General features: G+C 37.3%; 1 protein-coding gene across 1 annotated transcript; it reads right to left on the bottom strand.

The window, feature by feature from the left end:
- Positions 1–9,150: 9,150 nt before the first annotated feature.
- LOC121265091 (folylpolyglutamate synthase-like) lies at positions 9,151–19,182 on the bottom strand. The gene is given in 18 exon segments (XM_041168559.1): positions 9,151–9,476; positions 9,783–9,982; positions 10,419–10,574; positions 11,288–11,366; positions 11,506–11,832; positions 12,526–12,684; positions 13,578–13,655; positions 13,812–13,858; positions 14,153–14,213; positions 14,458–14,483; positions 14,486–14,513; positions 14,929–15,012; positions 15,307–15,367; positions 16,118–16,227; positions 16,607–16,672; positions 16,992–17,203; positions 17,536–17,698; positions 18,966–19,182. Coding segments are annotated over 17 exon segments (1,902 nt in total). The 5' UTR covers positions 17,684–17,698; positions 18,966–19,182; the 3' UTR covers positions 9,151–9,416.
- Positions 19,183–20,717: the final 1,535 nt, after the last annotated feature.

Below are 20,717 nucleotides of genomic sequence, written 5' to 3' on the forward strand. Positions count from 1 at the left end.
TGCTTTAATCAATATCTCTCTACCAGCTTAAGAAAGTAGTTGTTTCTTCCACCCTTGTAATTTACCCCACACCCTTTCTCACAAATCTTGGAAAGTAGCACTCTTAGATCTCCCCACAAATGAAGGAAGTCCCAAATATTGAGAATGGTGTTGTAGAGAAGAAACATTCCAAATAGACACTATAGCATTAACCTCTTCCAAACCTACATCCAGACTCATGAGCAGCTCAGTCTTATCCAAATTCAATTGTTGCCTCGAAGCAGTTTCATATGTAGCCAATAGTTGTTGCAAAGCTTCATTTTCATAACAAGTGGCTTGACATAATAGCAAGCTATCATATGCAAAAAAAATAGATAACTAACCGCTGGAGCCCGAGAAAAAAACCTTAACTCCATTAATCAACCGGCAACTCTCAGTATTTCTTTGTAGAGATGATAAACCTTCAGTACATAAAACAAATAAATAAGGTGATAAAGGATCACTTTGCCTCAATCCCCGAGATGTAACAAAAGATGAGGTGGGAACTCTATTCAATAACACCTTGTATGAAACTGAACTGATACATGATATGATTAAACCCACCCAATGATGATTAAATCTAAGTTTCAGCATAACTTGTTAAAAAAAAACCGCTTTATTCTATTGTAAGCCTTACTCATGTCAAGCTTCACTAACATAACACCCTTGTGACCTCTTTTCTGTTCTTAATAGCATGAACAGATTCAAAAGCAACTAACACATTATCTGTAATAAGGCGACATGGTACAAAAGCACTTTGACAATCTGAAGCTACTTGTGGTAATATAATTTTAAGCCTATTAACAATAGTTTTAGCAATAATCTTATACACCACATCACATAAACTAATAGTCCTAATATCCTTCATATTTTCATATTTTTTCTTTTTTGGAACAAGAACCACAAAGGTCACCAAATTTCCCACTATAGACCAATATTTCTAAAAAAATAAAGGAGACATGCCATCGGAACCCGTGCCCTCAAACGTTGCATATGAAATAATGCAGATTTGACCTCCTCTTCGGAATATGGCTTCATTAGCTCCTCATTCATAGCAGCAGTTACTTTCAATGGAATGGCGTCAAGAATAGCCTCCACATTACAGGGACTAGAGCTAGCGAACAGCGCCTTAAAATAATCATTAACAACCTTTTCCATAGCTTGCCCTTCATGCCAAACACCCTCATCATCCCGTAATTTAGTAATAAAATTTCTGGCTTTTCTTTGTAAAGTTTTTCTATGAAATAATTTTGAATTCTGATCACCCAAAGCCAACTATAACACACGAGACCGTTGTTTCCACGTTAATTCTTCCCTTTCTAATAACATGTTGATATCAGTAACTCCAAACTGAACAGCACTCCACACTTTCAAATCACGTCGACATGATGAAATTGCAGCACACAAATCATTCACAGCATCAATGCAATTTGCTTCCTACCATGCATGAGTAATAGTTTCTACACAACCCTCACTGCCCACCCACATTGCCTCAAACCGAAATGATTTTCTCCCTCTTCGAAAATGTTCAACAGAACCAACAGTGTTTAATAACATGCATTGGTGATCAGATTGCGATGTAAGAAAATGATTTACTGTGCTTCTCCCTCACGTAAGTTTGACCAAGTAAATAAAGAACCATCCGAATCAATCCCTTTCAGACCACAGAAATCTGTTGCATCCCAAAAGGCATGCATTTGACCACCCATACGAACCTTGCCCCCTCTTTTTTCAAAATTCAAAATAATCTCATTAAAATCACCAAACATAACCAAGGATCATGAACACAACCCGAAAATTGTTTCAATAAATTCCAAATTGAACATCTTTGACTAACCAAAGGGTGTCCATACACTGTTGTACTTCTAATTTTTACTAGTGTCCCAATCTATAACGCAAGCATCAAAATGATGCTTAGAGTAAGATAATAAAGTTAAATACTCATAAATATCGTAAGATAGTAAGATCCAATTTTATATATGTATTTTTTCTAATTGAAATGAAATTCTAAATTAAAACTCTTTATGCATGAGTGCATAGGGATGAGTTGTGACCGTAAATGTTTTTTTTTTTAAGCTGCGTTTAGATATTGAGTTGAGTTGAGTTGAGATGATAAAATATTGTTAAAATATTATTTTTTAATATTATTATTATTTTGAGATTTGAAAAAATTAAATTGTTTATTATATTTTATGTTAAAATTTAAAAAAGTTGTAATGATAAGTTGAGATGAGTTGAGTTTGATTTAATTTCCAAACGTACTTATACGTGGGAATTTTTTAATTTTTTTTTTAATTTTTGAGGGATTTTACATTGAATGAACTAGCAAAGGTCAAATCATACTAATCTAATTGTAAAACTATTACAAAAATTATATATTTATAATGAATCACTATCTTTTAGAGCCTACAGCATTTATTGAATATGTAATATTATTAACATAATCAAACAGACGACAATAAAGACATATTTGAAGAAATAAACTTCAAAAGAAAAGCTAATAGATAAAAAAATACCTGAATGATATTATGAGCATTAAATTAATAGCTTAAAAATAAAGAGATATATTAATTGTAGATATGAACTCCTAAACGAAAACCCATAAATTAAAATAATTAAAATTATTTAAACTTTTTAAATACTGATCAAGGCCATGAGTTATAAAGAGTACTTAATTTGAGCCTCATTTGTAGACTCGAGATGCCAAGAAAATAGACTTGAATTGCAATGGTCCAACTTTAATTACGACGTTAATATCCATTTAAACCGTGTCATATATCGTCAAGGGAATAGATGATAGACAGCCAAGTAGTCATAGAAAGCATCTATCCCATCGATGAAACTTATGCCATACATGCATGAGAAACAAACACACTCCATTAACTCCTCACTTTTCCAAGAAGAAACAGCATTTCATTATGGCGGAGAGCGCTTTAGGTATGGCAGCCTCATGACTTGGCTTTTGTTTTTAGGTTAAGGGTTCCTTTTTTCTTTTTTCTTTTGTTTTAAGGGTAGTTGGTGCTTAGGCTGTGGTGTTTTGGCTTATTCAGTGAGGTTTGGAGCCTTTTCAATGCTGAACTAATGTCTGCTCTGTTAAGACGTTAGCACCAAATGAGGATGATGATGACCCACCATACTAATAATAATCATATATATATATATATATATATATATATATATATATATATATGTATGATGATGATGAATGATAGAACTCTCCACCACATTTTACAAGCTGCAAGAGAAGATAAAACAAATTAAGAATATAATATTAATTCGAATTAACCTTTTGCTCGAAACTGGCAGGAAGTAACATGGCTTGCAAGAGCAGACAACATGGAGGTAGAACACGTACCGTCGTCATCTGCACTTTGCGTTTGTAATGCTATATATTTATTTCAGTTAAGTTTTTTTAATAAATTGCGCAATGGTTTTGACACAATTCGTTTCTTCAGTGGAGATTTGCTAAAATGGCAACAATGATTAAGAAAAGAAAAACTTAGTTTTACCGTCAGATCGGATCCACATTTAAAGCTATATATGTTCAATTATGATCTAACCCCTGCATGCATGTTATTTTTAAGCCATATAGGACCTCTCTCCTTTTCTTTTTCCATTTTTCTAAATCCCTTGAGTTAATTCCAAAGGAATCAGTGCCTTGGCCTTGTCTTAAGAACCCTACACGAAATGTAGGTAGATTACAAGCAAAAATGATCTGTTTTATTTTCTATTATTGTTCACAGGTGGTGTGCTCTATGTTGTTATGTTGATGCCCAAAATGGGCATAAAAATAATTTCAGATATAAAGGAGAGATGCGAGGAAAGAAAAGAGTCATAGCACTCAAGTTTTTAGTGGTCTGTTTCTATTGGCAAAAAGAAGTTTTCCACTAAACTGGATAAGGATGAACAAAAAGGATTCTATAATAGATGAGGAATATGCAAGGCACTTTTTTTTTTTTTGGTCTGTCTCAATAAGGCAATGCTTCCAGCCCAAACTATAAATGAAAGCCACTTGCTTTCCAACCTATTTTGTATTGATATTTAAACTATAAATTATCACCATGGCACGACGTTTATGGTGCAGGTGACAATTTAAGACTGGAGTTTCAACTTCTTGAATTTAAGGACAAGAAACAAAGAGGATTTTAGAGGATTTCTATCTCTATAAATGGCAGTAGCTACTAGCCATCAACATTACTCAATGTGTATGGGTTAAATCAGCTGACTATAATTTAACTTTGAGATAAGGTCGAAAATCAAAATAGAAGATAAAGTCAAGAAGAGATATGACAAGTTGACTTAAACTCATAAAAGGAAAGAGACTCAGGTTTTTAAAAGAAAAAAGCTTCACAAGGTAAGTTAGACTTAATTACTTCAAGAAAATAGACCTCTATATAATGAGAAGATCCCACACAAATCTAACGAACTCTCCACAAGCTCTCTACACAAAATATCGCCACAAAAGCTCCATACGCCAAACTCCACCACACATAGCAACTCCAAAGTATCTCTCTTAAATTTCTCCATTGTATTGTGAGATATGTGAAACCATGAGAAATTGTTAAATCACCCAATATAGTGAGTTTGGCCCCCAAACAACCTGTGTACGTAGGAATTATGCCAAACCACATAAATCTCTGTGACTCTCTTTATTTACTTTTATTTGCTTATTTATTATTTATGTTATGGATAAACGCGAAGAACACCGTATCAAAGTCCGAATTATCATCGTGTGCCGGGGATGATTCTTTCCTCTCTTCTGGTCTATTGTGAAAATTAAGACATTAACAGTTGGCGTCATCTATGGAATCGACTAATCTTCTGCATCGAAATTGAGAGAAGGTTATCCCTTAACTCACAAGACCATATACAAAAGTTGATAAGTTTTTCCACTTTTTACCTTTTATTTTTATTTTACTAATACCTGCAAAAAAGAAGAAAAAGACTCCAAGGACATGTGCAAGATGCATGATTCGTACTGTACATGTAAGGCACGAGTTGTGCACGTGATACAAATTGTGCATGTAAGGCAACCACTGTGCATGGCACGCACAGTAGGCATGAGGGGCACATACCACCTTGCACTTAGTGGCCTTAGTTGGCGAGCACAAGGGCCCGACACCTCCTCTACCCGGTGAAGGGAAAGGCCGGTAGCCGAGTCGAAAAACCAGATGGAGCCGTCGGGAGCTTTCCCGCCTGCTTCTCACCGTTGCAAGCTCGAAAACAACTTGGAAAGTCCCCACCAACAATATGTGAGCTAAGTGAAGTTGTCAGTGGCCACCACATGGCTACCATCGCTTTATGTCACTAACGATATGCTTCCCGACCATGAAGGCTTTGTTTGTCATCATTCCTCGCCACCACTGTCGATGTTTGACACAGGAGTAGCTCAACGCCTCTCCACTATGGTGAGAACGCCTCCTGCCATGAACCTCAGTTCAGTTATACACAACCCACAACATTGCGAGGTGATCAAAATGCACGGCGACGATCTGCCAACCTTTTTCGCGGACACCACTGCGTCCCTGACCCCATTGAGAGCTTGAACACATTGCACCAAGCCTGTGAAAGTTTGGTCGTAAAGCCTCCTCCATAGCCCCACCCATCATGGCGCTCCTAACCCAGAAGTCGCCAACAAGCTTGACCACTGGAAACTAATCGAGGCGCAGCTCGGCCATGCCATATACATGTAACCAAAGCCAACCAACGGCCAAGGCCTTGCCCGCGAAGCTAGACGAAACCCAAAGTCTCACGACACCACCCGCCACCTCATCCAGCAGTATGGTCTGAGTACGACCATCACCCTTGATGGCCAGAAAGGGGCGGTAGGAGTCCTCCCCAAGGTCCTCGTCACTGTAGGAGTCCTCGCCAAGTCCAAGTGTTGCGGCCCAACAAGCTCAACGATAGTTTCTGTCACCAGCGCATCAACACTCAACCACCGTAGAGCTCCTCGCCACCTCCATTACCTGCGGCAACACCCCTCCACTGCTGCAAGCCTCATCTGGCTTTAAAAGCTCGCCCAGCCACCGAACGAGAGATAGAGATTGCAGTCTATGGTACATGCCGCCAGTGGGCTTCCGCGAAGATGACAAACAGTGTGCAAGTTCACTACCCACACCTACCGCTCCTCACCACCCTTGTTGTGGGAAACAAGCACATAGCACTCCTAATGGGCAACAAGCATGAACCGGTACAATGCCGCCCCAGGCAACCAAGGTTTCACACCAAGGGAGCTCCCCGCTTGTAATCTACACAGAAATTCCTCGCCGCTAGCACCAGTGCTCGCCATAGAAGCACCTAGCTACTGTTCACCTTGAAGTTTCCTCGCATCCTCGCCACAAAAGATGGCGGGATGACATCTCGCCAACCTCACCCAAGCAAATCACACAACCCTTGGCGGTGGACAACCACTCCAAGGCGAGCAACTGACTGTAGTGGAAAAGATGGCGATATTCTTTGATCGGCAGTTATAATCAACTGGGAGTGACGATTCACACAAGCAAAAAAAAAAAAAAAAAAGGAGAGAGAGAGAAGAGAGAGAATCATTAAAAAACAAACAATCTCCATTGCTACAAAAAGCGGACAACTTCCCTATGCAAAAAGTATTCATCAGCGAACAATTTCAATAAGGAAAAATGGAAAGCAGAGGCAAAAATTTATCTGGTTTGTCTCTCTCAAACATGCTATTTGAATTTCATTTTTCTACTAATAAATTTGATTTTTGGAGATTTTCCCCACAGAAACTCATCGAGATTCCATGAGAATCCAAGTGGCTACACGCTCAAGAAATATATTCCGCGAGAAATCGCCAGCATGACATAGAACACCAGCTGCAAAGCCCCTTCCGGGAGCCGCACAGACATCTTAATTTGTTTGCATCAGATAGACCGCTTGGTATCGCTGGCATCCCAAGCCTTCATCAATGCTAAAGCATGGCTAGGCATAAGCATCTCTCGTGTGTCACCAGCCTTCACCATACTTTGGCAGAATGACTCATGTTTACAAATCTCAAATTTGTAATTTGTATTATACTAACCTATTAGTTTTTTGTGGAAACCTATAAGGGCGGTCGAACTCAACCTCCCACCACAACAGTGCGGTTGAGCATCCTTCTGAACACTTACAAAGACTCGCGGTGCCAAGAAAAAAAGGGCACGAAAGTCAATAAATCATGCGACCTTTAAACACCAATGATGAGTACAAAGTTTTGCAGTGCCAAGAAAAAATGGCGCAGAGGTCAACAAACCACGCGACCCTTAAACACTAATGATGAGTACAAAAACTTGTGGCGCCAAGGAAAAAGGGCTCTGAGATCAACAGGCCACGTGACCTTCAAACACCAATGACAAGTACAAAAATCGCGATGCCAAGAAAAAATGGCGCAGAGGTCAACAAACCACACGACCCTTAAACACCAATGACGAGTACAAAGACTCGTGGTGCCAAGGAAAAATGGCGTGTAGGTCAACAGACCATGTGACCCTTAAAACCAATGACAAGTCAAAAGACTGGCGGTACCCATGAAAAAGGGCGCGAAGGTCAAGAGACCACGTGACTCTTAAACACTAATGGCGAGTCCAAAGACTCGCGATGCCCAAGAAAAGGGAAAGGTCAGGGATCGATTGACCCCACTCATCTCTCGCCGAGGGTCAACAAGCAGGACAAGTTATCAGACTACCCAACCTCCCACGTGACAAGCCAATAGACGAGAAAAGTCAAGGAGCACCCGACCTCCCAGACGCCTAACAGGCGGGCAATTGCCCGACCTCTCTCATATAGACAGCAATACAAGCATAACATCTCTCCAGCAAACACCGAGTGTTTATGCTCACGCCACAACCACTGCCAGCAGGTTTCCTTCGAAAATGAGTCGATGGGCTCGACAACCACCTAATGTGGACCCAGGGAGTCGACGGGCTTCCTGACTACTTAAGCACTGGTTACTACCAACAAACAACAAAATGAGAACACCAACAACAATTTACACCAATAAGACAGAAAATCTACTACTACCAACAAAAGCAAAAATGATCACAAAAAATCAATCATAGAAATATGCACTATTTGCCGACAATAAACCATCTCTCATGGCAAACATCTACACAAATAAACAAACTTAAAATCGAGTTTCATGCTCACACCTAATGTGGTTGAGTACATTTTCTACCAAAGTAGAGCTTCACGCTAAGACTTAATTCGGTTTAATACATCTCTTGCCAAAGTAGAGCTCCATGCTCATACATAATGTGGTCGAGTACACCTCATTCCTATCTTCCCAAACTGAGCTATTCACCGCTTAGCACAAAACAAACAGAAAATTAGGAAACAAACAGAAAATCAGGGACCAAACAGGAAACTAGGAACCAATTTTCAAAATTTATTCTGCAGATTATTGACTTGAAGATTCTCAAAGCCTTCTTGTCCAACAAATCACCCTTAAGAATCATGGGCATCTATAGGGGTCAAATTAGCAGCCTATAATTTAATCTCGAGATAAGATCGAAAATCAAACTAAGAGATAAAATCAAGAAGAGATGGGACGAGTTGACTTAGACTCCTAAAAGAAAAAGGCTTAACAAGACAAGTTGGACTTAATCATTCCAAAGTATTAGACCTCTATATAATGAGGAGATCTCCCACAAATCTGACAAACTCTCCACAAGCTCTCTACACAAAATATTGTCACAGAAGCTCCATACGCCAAACTCCACTACACATAGCGACTCCAAAAGATCTCTCTTAAATTTCTCCATTGTACTATAAAACGTGAAGTTATGAAAGATTGTAAAATCACCATTATAGTGAATTTCACCCCCAAACAACCCATGGACGTAGACATTATGCTGAACCACATAAATCTTTGTCTCTTTTTATTTACTTTTATTTGTTTATTTATTATTTATGTTATGGATGAACGCAAAGAACACCATATCAAAACCCGATCGTGGGCTGGAGATGATTCTTTCCTCCCTTCCGGTCTGTTGTGCAAATTAAGGCATTAACACAGTGAGTTCGTATTTTCAATCCTAATTCCTTCCTAACGCTCAAGTGACTGCATTAGCAAGACCGGGGGTAAACATATTTTCAGTGCATCAGACGTACCGATTCAAAAACCAAATCGGAATTTGCTTCTTCTGCATAAAAAGGTAACATTTATCCAAAAATGCATTGTTTAACACCAAATACATGTTTTTGTAATTAATGGTGTGAACCTCAATTATTTTACAGAAAATAAATCAGTGGAATGTCACTTGCCAAGGAAGCGTTATCAGTTTGGCAGATTATGATTTAGAAGCTTAGCTGCTTCAAAAATGTGGTATAGAATCAATCAATGTGATGCAAATGAGTGAAAGAATGTTTTGTATAACCCCTATTTTCGGCCCTTGTCTTAATGCATATCACCTCTTCAATAGCTTTAGTACATCCCCAACCAGGTGCAGTGATCCAGTGACAAGAACCTGTAAATCAACAATAAGCATAATGATCAGATGTTAGCATGAGTGTCTGCAAGACACATGCCGGCTGTGTACTATTATCATAAAGTGGCATATCCTTGACATTCTTGTTTATGACAAAGTTTATGCTAAATTGAAAGACACTTCAATTTGTGCAATTTCCTAAATTTTATTCCTATCAAAGAAGAGTCGAGGGAACTTTCAGGACTAATTTCCTAACCCATATCCCCACGATCCCCTATGCTGCCTAGGTCATTCCAACATCAAAGTTAAAAACTTAAAATAAGAACAGGTTGCCATTAATCTTACCTGAACTTTTATGGACGGGTTTTCTTTGACAAAATCCCGCAGCCATGTTATTGTCAATGGCAATGAAGGCATTACTGCACTGCAAGCAAAATAATTATCCTCGGGACTACAATGAGAAGCATCCTCATAAAGAAATTCATGAGGTGGTAAAATTGTTGCATTGTCCATCCTTGCACCCTTGTCATGAAAAGTACCTACTTCTGCATGTGAACAGAACAACAGCATGCCGGTCAGATCAATCCTTTCAAGTGCATGTGTACCTCAAACCCAACAAACAATATATTTACAGCTGATGATTTAAAACAATATTTACAAAGGTGCTGGCTATACATTATGGTTTAGCCTCTAAATATGCCAAGCACCTCTTTAATGGAGCAAGTGAGGGCTGTTCAAAGAGACATAATTAATTTACCCCTTCCACGTCTCTTGTTGAATTTGTTTTTTTAGAAAGAGGGACGGTACCCCCAATTCTATTGATAGCCCTCACTATCTCTTATTGAATTTATATGGCTACAAATAAAGAAAGATTACACAAGTTAATTTCCAATGATACCTGATGGAGAAAAATGAAGTGAAACTGTCGACCTGTTAAACAAACACCCAAGCTTAAGAGTAAGCAAAAAAGATGAGGCATACCTTTCCCATGAATAATCTTCTCCCAAAGTCTCTGGAGGTAGAATTGCCAAGACAAATCCCTGCCACAGACATCTGAAGGAATGACTGAGGCACCAGAAGTGACCTTGTTATATGCTGACATACTTGGGACAAAAAGCGCTTTTGCAAAGTAAGTTCCTGCACAGAATCATATATAATCCTCAATACATGCTTGCAAGTCTCGTGACCATGCAGAATTCTTTTTGGAAAGAAAAATAAGACTATGTTTTCATGCAGCCATTTCTTGGCAGGAAATCTGAGAGTCAAAAGACCACCTCATTTATCTTGAGTCCATGTGCCAATGGTCTTTGAGTGGGTGAGATCTTGGGTTCAAGTGCCACAAAGTGCATGAGTTACTTACAGATAAAGGGAAAAAAGGGAGTCCAAGCCATTGAAACAACAGAAAGTTCTTTTCCATAGTGCAGAATGGTGCATGTGAATTAACAGACTTGATTCTTTTACTGTTTTATGCCACAACTTTATTTCTTTTATATCACTTAGTTTTGCTTTCAAAGAACCAAATAGAGTTCTTGTCATTATAAAGACGAGTGTTGATTCACATGATTTTTCCAAATGGAATCAAATAAATGCCAGTAGCACTAGGATGAAGTGATGTGATTTAAAATTTAGTTTTTTTTTTTTTCAAGACATAGCCATAATTGAGGTAAGGATATGATATAAGGATTAGTAAGAATGCTAGACTTACAACAAGAGATGTAAATTAAGGTAGATGAGAAGAAGAAGCCTTGCATACGATTAAGCAAGTATATCTATATATGGAGCAAACTAATAGAACAAAACTCATGTGGCCAACTCTGCTTAGAAGTCTGTCGGGCTGTACTCAGCAATACCTGAGGAAGCACATGTGCTCACAAGCCGTGGAAGCAGAATCTGAGGGTCTCTCACATCCATGCAATTGAACAACAGAATCTACAATAAGTTATAGTCACTGCATTAGAGGAGCCAATTAACGTCCATCATAATCTATTTAGAAATTGACAAAAGTATCCGTTGATAAATATGCAACCTGGTCACCCTAACCTGGTCATCCATTGATATTATGGAATACCTGCTTTAATTGTTTTTCGGACTCCTCCATGCCCCCAATTTCATGCTGAATATGACCATTCCCCCAAACCTCCTCCAAATCTTCAACCTTAAATGAAGAAGATGATTTATTGTTCCCTTTCACAGCACTAGAGAACCACTTGGAACAAACTTCCATGCTTTCAGGACTGTGAGCTCCATCCAAGTAGAAGATCAGATCTCCACAAGAACTTGCAGACAGTTTTAATGAATTATTGGATTCAGAGTAAGTATCATAAACAATCTGAGCCCTCCCGGAAATTTGTGCAGTTGAAAGACCTCTAAGAAAAGACACCGGCAGATCTGCTTCCTGTGTATCCAGATTTTGTATTCCACACAGTTAAGACAGGAAGACAAAGGAAAAAGGACAAAAAATTCTTAAACCTTGGAGTACTGATGTGAAAAGGTAGATTACTCTAAAAAAGTGCCCAAATAACTAAATAACAGTAAAAGGTCAAACAGTTTCTTTTCCTCCGCAAAATAATGTAATGAACACACTGAACAATATCAAAACTCGCTTTACCCTCGATCACTTGTTTATGAGTAAAGGAGGTGCCATTTGGCCCAAAGACGATTGGTTTAAATGAACTAGTCGACACCAGAAATATCCTTTTGGTGCTCTTATGAAACCAAAGTTTCTGGCTCCAGTCCACTCAAAAGAAAAATACTCCCTATATCTCTCTACCCATGCATCATGGACTGGGAACATAGAAAGATAAGGATATACCTAAAGGCAAACACAATTAGACTAATATGAGTGTTTTATTTGTTATATGTTTAACTAAGTCTCTATTTGGATGACGAGGGATCTCAAAGACCGTTCAAACGCAACATATCTTTTACTTGGTTGAACCCCGTTATATATTTAACTAATTCTACAACATTCCACTACTCTCTCACGATGAAAACCTAGAATCATTCTGTGAGTTTGCAAGCCTGGAAATGTATCGAGATATTGTTTGCAAGCAAAGCAAAAGACAGTTGCAGATGAATTTCAACCAACATTTTGGAATAGCTTTTCCCAATTCCCCGTTCTTTGAAGCCAACATTTGCAAAGGGAAACAGCGAGACCAGCATTAATGAACTGATGATCACCAGACAAGCTTAGCTTCAACCCATCCAAATTTTTGTTTTCAAGAGGTGCCGCTACTTTCAATGGAACCTGCAATTGATAAGAATGGATCAATCAAGTACATCACTATCAATTCACCAGTCCATGTAGGAGTATGTGATGTGTTCACGTGTGTTTTTGAGTGCTAATTCAATTCACAGTAGTGCTCCTAACGTTGTTCAAATCCACATTCAATAGCAGGTGCATGTGTAAATATTAAACCTAGACTAATTATATTATTATTATTATTTCTGGTATGAAATGTGCTAATAGAATAATGAAAAAAAATATATGACAGACAATAGTATTGTATCTTCTGAATACAATAGTACAATTTTAGTATTCTTTGCATCTTAATCTATCCTGTCTAAACATTATAGAATACGAAAGGACATAGTTCTCTTAGATGACTGGGCTTCTCAAAGGATCAGACTTCTATAAAGTATACGCCTATCCTACTTCTTCCAACTCAAAAGTAACCATAATGTTGGAACAGATCTGGATACTTCAATATATATATAGGCTCTGGAATTTATTGTATTCTAACTGAATAAATATTTTGCCAAAATAACTATATGCACGTGCATTTATAACTTACAAATACTAGAGCACAATCACATTCAAATAAAGAAAGAAAACAATCTAATCAGATTATATTGGCACAAAAAACAGGATTGGCACAAAAAACAGGATTAGATTCAGAAATTGGTTCAATCTGCCTAGAAGAAGATAGTTCTCTGGTCTAGAGTGAAACCAACTCAAGAATTGTGAATCCATGATTTATTGTTTACCCATAAAAATAACAAGCAGGTCATGTCAAAGCAAGAAAAAGTAATTTCATCAACACATTACTGCAAAAGCAGGCACTTGAAAAGAAAAAAAAAACATAAGATTAGACCTTTAACATGATCTTTTTCAGGAAATGGGCTAAGGAATATGACTACCTTCAGCTCGTGAGCCCTCTGCAAAATAGCATCCATTGCTTCACAAAGTTGGGGCACAGTGAATGCAGGAATTTGAGGCTTCAGGAGCAGGGAAGACATCAATCCAATTCAGAAAATACTTGTAAATGAAAACTGCCACTTTGAATAATCAAAACAGAGATATTGCAATAAATTACCCATTATTAAAGAAAGCCAAATACTTTATAGTCTGAGTTGCTTAAAGGAGTTCTATACCTTGAAGATTCCAGCCTTGTGTGAAGCTATCTCTCCGAGAGTATTTCCTGCATGTTGTTCAGTTATTATCAAACTTAAGCTTCCAGATACACCTTTTCTCAATTTCTAAAATTTTAATGCACTGCAGCTATGGAAACATTAAACCAAGATACCAAAAGAAAAATAGTTTGCGATAAGAGTCAAACGGGATATTAGATAACAATCGCATCACAAACAAAATACTAAAATTGGAAGTAATAAGTTTCCCATATATTGGATATTGAGTGAGAACCATGTCTAAAGAAAACAGAAAACGGGCACAATTGTTGAGTTATGTCTAAAGGAAATTAGAAAGCACGCACCCAAGGTCTCTGTATGATCCATCCCCAGAGAAGTAATGCCACAGACAACAGGCTTTTCAATCTGCATGGCTTATCATCAATCTTCATTACAATCATAGTTGTTTATGCTTGCAAGACTTTCATATAAATGCTAAAGTAAAGACTCGAATTTTTGTTTATTATAATGCCTTTCTTGGACTTTTGAAATTTAGATAAGTAAAAGACATTTAAAAGGTAAAATTAGAACTTTAAAAGCATTGAAAAAAATCAGGGTAATTCTACAAATGATATTTACTACTTTTGCCCCTGATTAAAAAAAAACATACCACATTTGTTGAGTCCCTCTTACCCCAAGACCAACTTCAATAATAGCAACATCGACCTACAGACAGGAACCATTTTCAGTTCCAAAATTATCCCCAACACAATAATTCAAGAACACCTGAAAAAGTCATAATTATTCAATAATTATCCCCAAAAAGAAAAGTTAAAATCTATACTTCCACTCAAAGCTCAATAATAGATTCTAACCTCAAACTTGCAACTTATTTGAAGAGACCTAACAAAAGAGTTTTCCAAACTTATACCACCCCTACAAAACTTGGGCACTAATTGTTTTGTGCAAGAAAAACCTCAAGCACTAATTAAAATTACTAATTCACAAATCCCTACAATTAACTTTCCCCTTCCCTCATTAGAACAAGATAGAAAAGCATGCATTGCAACTGTTAACCACTCAAATTTGGAACCAAGAAAATAGATAAGCTTCAATGGAAACCAAAGGATCCATGACTAACCTTTTCACATATAAATATCTTGAAAGCCAAAACAGTGAGGAACTGGAATAACGGAGGCATTGGCAGGTGCTCTGTAACCTTTTCCTGCAAATTGACTTCAAGAATCAAAAAAGACGCCATTTAGGAGTTTTTTTTTTTTTTTTAAGTGGAAAGAGGCATCAATGATCAATCACATGAGTTGCAATACACCATCAAGAAGTGACCACAATAAGTAATAATGTATGGTGCATTATACAAAATTGTTAATCTATATTTCAAAAACAGGGGTCTGAACATCAGCTTTCAGTTTCTAAAGTCCACTCAAAGAGAACAATATAATCTTCGAAGATAATCTGGCTTATTGATCTTCTTATGATCATATAAAGTACAAAATTATACCTTCAATTGGTTCCAACAATCCCAAAAATACAGAAGAAACTTATCTTCGGATATGTCCAACCTACAGAGGCAATCAAAATCAGATATATATAAATTTTCATATCAACCATTAAGGATGATAGAGACATAAAGATAGCAAGGAAAAATTTTTGCAGAGAAAAATGGTCTTAGACTCCCATATATTTATGAGGATTGGTTCCCACTGTTTCCCATTCACAAATAGAGAAAGCCTTGCATCAAAGTAAAGTTATTGGATCCACTTTCCCCTGTAGGTTACTTGGCAATCCAAATCCATCCATGTATGTGGAGATGCTGAAATGGCATGCTCAAGAGACCCGATGGAATAACTGATCATGTAATGATTTTATAGAACACCTTTCCTTCGGTCAACAGCCGAAATAAACAAATGAAGCCATGATATCCATAAAATTTTCAAAATCTCCTCCTGCATTAAACTTCTAAAAATGCATGCGAATGAAATAACTCCATGGTTATTTACATAGCAATAAAAGGTCCAAAATTATTTCTAGCCAAGTAGCCTTTTGTTTTCTTGTACTCCACAAATTAGGATACCTGGAGAATTTCATAGGTGATAGTGATCCATCTTGTTACAGACTTCCAAGTATAGTACATCAAAGATAAAAAAAAAAAAAAAAAAGTCTATCAATCAATTTACTGCAACCCATTGCATTTCTTACTGATAAAGAAAACTTCTAGGATGGGACAGTTCAAGGGCGTTGATATCATCAATGCAGATACCATTCCACACATAATCACAAAGTTGATAGCAATGATTCATTTAAACAATTACCCATTTATACGAAATCGTTCTCTCACGTCAATTAAGTGAGGAGAAGTGAAGAGTCCAGTTTGAAAACCGCACTCCCTCAGAATAGCCTCACAAAATGTGCATGTAGAACCCTGAAATGTGAATCCGCTAAGCAAAAAATAACATTGAGAAGAAAGCATACTCAAATATTAGCTCTCATCTGATATTACTTTCAAACAAGGAGGTCAAACTGCAGTATAAATACAGATTGTAGCATCTTATCATCTAATATCTTTGAAGCTTCTGTCACTTTATGCTTTATCCATGTCAAACAACTACACATTTTTTTATCAGTATGTGAAACAACCATACATTTTTTTCATCCTTTACAGAAGGGATAACCATGTTGGACATTATCTATAATAAGGTTCGAAAAAATAGTAAAGTAAGCTCAGAATTTTATAACGACAGGCCTCAAGCCAATCTGCCCTAGCAAGAAGCTATTGTGGGATAACATAAATAGAAGAGTACCTTCCCCTTAGTTCCAGCCACATGAATTATTTTGAGCCCATCTAGATGCTCCTCCAAGCCAAGAATCTGTACAGAAAAAGAAGCATCGTATCTTTCCATCTCTGAGAATTCTATTTAACAAAAAAATTATTCAGATTGATGAAGAATGGAAAAATCAAAGTTCAGGGACCATTTTCTATTCCTAAAACAAGAAAGCTTCAAAAAAAAAAAGATGACAGTTAAGATATTGGAAATCATCAGCCACATAAACTTATGCAGGTGGAAGTTGACCAACAATGTACATCACGTATATTGCTAACCTAAAAAATGCTCATGGAAGTTACAACGTACAGCATTCTAAACAATAATTACTTCAAACATGCAGGAACAAGTACACAAATGTTACCTTAAGATACTCAGACATTCTTTGCATTTTTCCATATTTACCACCTATGGATGATTTGTCTCCTCGATTTTTACGAGTAATGAGGGAGGAAAGTGCTTCCATGGCAGCCTCGTATGAATACGAGAGAGGATGATCTTGCAAGTACTCCTTCACAACCACATTGCATTCCATTTTTTCCATGATTTGAGATGACATCTTTGCAGATCTAAGACCTAATATATTAAGTCAAGTGGTAAGTCTGAAAATTCAAGGTTAATCTTTTACGCAGTATAGCAACATAAAGAGTCAATTATCCAATTATATGATTCACTGCTCTCTAGATTGATTAGTATCTAATGAAGAAACCAACTGAGATGAACTTACATTATCTCCATTTCTTTTGGATGAACAGATTATCTAATTTCTTTCCTATTAAAGTGTTTCTTTTGGATGAATGGAAGTCATTGATTATAGTGTTTCTTTCCTATTAATCAGATTCATGCATAGGAGTGAATATAAGGTACATGTAACTCTGAACCTACAGTTCATTTGGAATAGGGCTTACCGTTTCTAGTGAGATGATGTCCAGGCAAAGAAGCCGGCAAACAAGTTAAGCTCCATTTTCTTTCAATGGAGAATTGAAAATCTCTCTTATGAAGGGGTGAAGCTTCAAATACCCCACACTTCAGGTAATTGTTCACATAAATGAGCATCAGGAAGCATCAATCCTACAAACCATAACAGCAGTCAGTCAAAAATACCAAGATAAATTTCACAGTGGCATACTTTTCAAGGAATATAGTAGAGAACAACACTGGACTTCTGTAACAATGAGGCGAGGAGAATACAATGCCATCTGGGACACAAGACACAGCAATATCAACCCTACCCACTAAGTCACAATGTTTTTCCCTTATCCTTACGAGTTATCCATCATTCAGAGGTAAGGTGAAATTAAAAATTAAAAATTGATAGTTTCAATTATCACCATTCATGGCCTTGACAACGTCTGTGATCGACCATCATACCAAGAAAACCCTTGTAAGGTAGAGCAAATAGAGGCAAGAAAATAGAAAATTTGAATTTTTAGTTTTATGCTCTTTTTCTGCTCATTACCCAAATATCATCATATCAATTATACTTACCCACATGATATTCCACAAATGTTTCAGAAAATATTTAATCTTTATTTTCCCCTCAATTTTTATTAATAACACCAAAAAGATATTTACAGTGAATTTGAAACCGTACACAATATCTCCTGCAACGCAAATGTAGGAGTGGAAAGTCATTCCACCTGAGCAGCAGAATGTAATTACATTGACAAATAAAAAGTACGCATCTTGCCCTCTAGTCCAATATCGAGACAGCTACTAAAGTTTTGAGCGCTAAACTATGGAAACTACAAATTGAAAAGAAACCATACAGATAAAAACACCAAATTTCCAGTACATTGACAATTTTGTAAAATAAACATCCAAAAATGGTCATAGAAGGTCCACCTAAAACTTACATTCGAGTAAAACTTATTGAATACGGCTAAGCAACATACTTTAATTGGGATCGCTGATAAATGAAAAACAAGACACCCATCAACTTATTTCCCACATGTTTTCAGCAACGATACGTGGCATACGCACTGACACTTCCATTTCCCTTTTCTTCTTTCTTTCAGTTGCTCCTCATTCTTTCATTCGATAACAACTGAACCACAACAAAAGAAAAGAAAAAATATAACTTCACCTTTTCTTTTCCTTCTTTACTATTCATCCTCCTAGAGTCTCTCAACACTGCATAAGACTATCAAGCAAACCCATCCTTTTTCCCCTCTGCACCGACAAAATCAACAACAAAACACCACCAAAGTACTAAACCGCCATCAGATCAAGTAAGGAAGAAAAGAGCATCCCATATGGTAAACGTATGTATTGTTAATTATTAAAGAGAGGGAGAGAGAGAGAGAGAGAGAGAGAGAGAGAGGGAGAGGTGGCTTACAGAGGAACCATAGGGAGTAGGTTGTGGCTTTGGGTTATGCTTGCGGAGATAATGGCGACACTCGTTTCTCGACTTCTATCTCTCCTCTGCTTTCTTTGTAGCCGTGGTTAACGACGTGCATCTCTCCTTTTTTCTTGACGGCTACCCTCCACGTGGATTTGTCCTTTTTTTTTGCTCCACCAAAAAACTATTTTCTCAAAATAAATTTCTTGAATTTATCATTTTATCAACTTTTGCTTTATGTTCTTCTATTTTTAAAAGAAAGGTCTCAGCATCTTAATATATTATGGTGTGGAATTGGAATTGGAATCTTAAAGCCATCGTTCAATTACAACTCGATGTAGTAATTGATCGATCCAAACCCAACACAACTTGAAACTGAGAGTTTTTAATCTGTCAACACAACGTAGTCAATTATAATTCTCAAAAAGTTTTGCTGTATTTGGAAGTTGACCCGAACTTGGTGGGTATCGGGTTCAAGGATTGATTGTTTTTAACAAGAATATGTTGAAGTTTAGAATGGAACCCACGTTGGTGGGATTTGTTTAATCATCCCACCAACCCACCCTCCCATTTGTGAGTTTTACAATTCCAAATCTCGGGTTGTCATGCTTATACATAATAAACTACAAATTTGTGAACCGCACGCAACACATGCTTATATAAAACTACTCATCATTTTTGTAGTTCTTCCTAGGCCATCCCCCCCACATGGAACATGTTGGGACTGGGACATGTTCCAGGTGGCATTGGCACGAAGTCAGCCTTTTTCGCATATGCATGAAACCAAGTACTAGTTAATATGGGGAACTAGCTGTCAGGCATTGACATGGTACAGCTAAAGATGTGTTGAGTTGGTCAGTATGGATAGATGCATGTGCACAGGAATGCACACATTCAAGCACAAGCCATTCGTGTCAAGTGTTATGGCAAAGTGTAACTGTACAAAAAGAATCTACATTCCCAACAACCGTACCAAGTGCAGCATCAAGATTCGTGGGTTCCCTTTGTACTTTTAATGGCAAAATGATAAAAGGTTTGGTGTGAGGTTTAGGCTGAAACAAAGGACTTATAATGCAGGTCAAAATCTGATTACCAACGAGCACCCAGTAGTAGGTCCGGGCCTACTCCAATACGCCCACCCGCCCATACCTTGTCTTTAACGTTACCAAAAGATGTGTTCCAGAGTTCACGAATAATGATGTACACAATATATATTTATAAAATGATATTATTTTTGTAAAATTTATTTTAAAATAGTGTTGTGTAAAGTATTGTACAAGTTACTTATAAATCGCTGAGGTCTAAGCTGTCTGGCAGATCTTGACATATTTTGCATAATTCATAAAATAAATCCCACGCAAATATTAAAAGATGATCCCGTTTAAAATACGTTTGCAAGTCTGTCGTAAAATAATTCTATACCCAAACCCACGAATTCACGTGTACGAAAGTATCAAGTTGTATTTTGGACTAATCAAAGGGTTGAGCGAATCCCCCGTTGTCACCATTTTTGTATGTGTGCGCGCGCGCGCATGCATGTACACACATGACACGCCTGCATACGGACTAGCGCATTTTGTGGCAACCAAGCACCAGCTCTAGCACTGGTTCTTAGTTCTATTTCTCAACCTCTTTTTTTTTTTCATTTAAGCTGCAATCCATTATAGTTTCGGAAGATGCTTTTGATCTTTTAATGCTGGATACTAATGTCAATGATAGTAGGAGACTGGTCAGTAAACCATTTCTGCA

The sequence above is a fragment of the Juglans microcarpa x Juglans regia genome, chromosome 5D (assembly GCF_004785595.1).
Source record: "Juglans microcarpa x Juglans regia isolate MS1-56 chromosome 5D, Jm3101_v1.0, whole genome shotgun sequence".
NCBI lineage: Eukaryota > Viridiplantae > Streptophyta > Magnoliopsida > Fagales > Juglandaceae > Juglans > Juglans microcarpa x Juglans regia.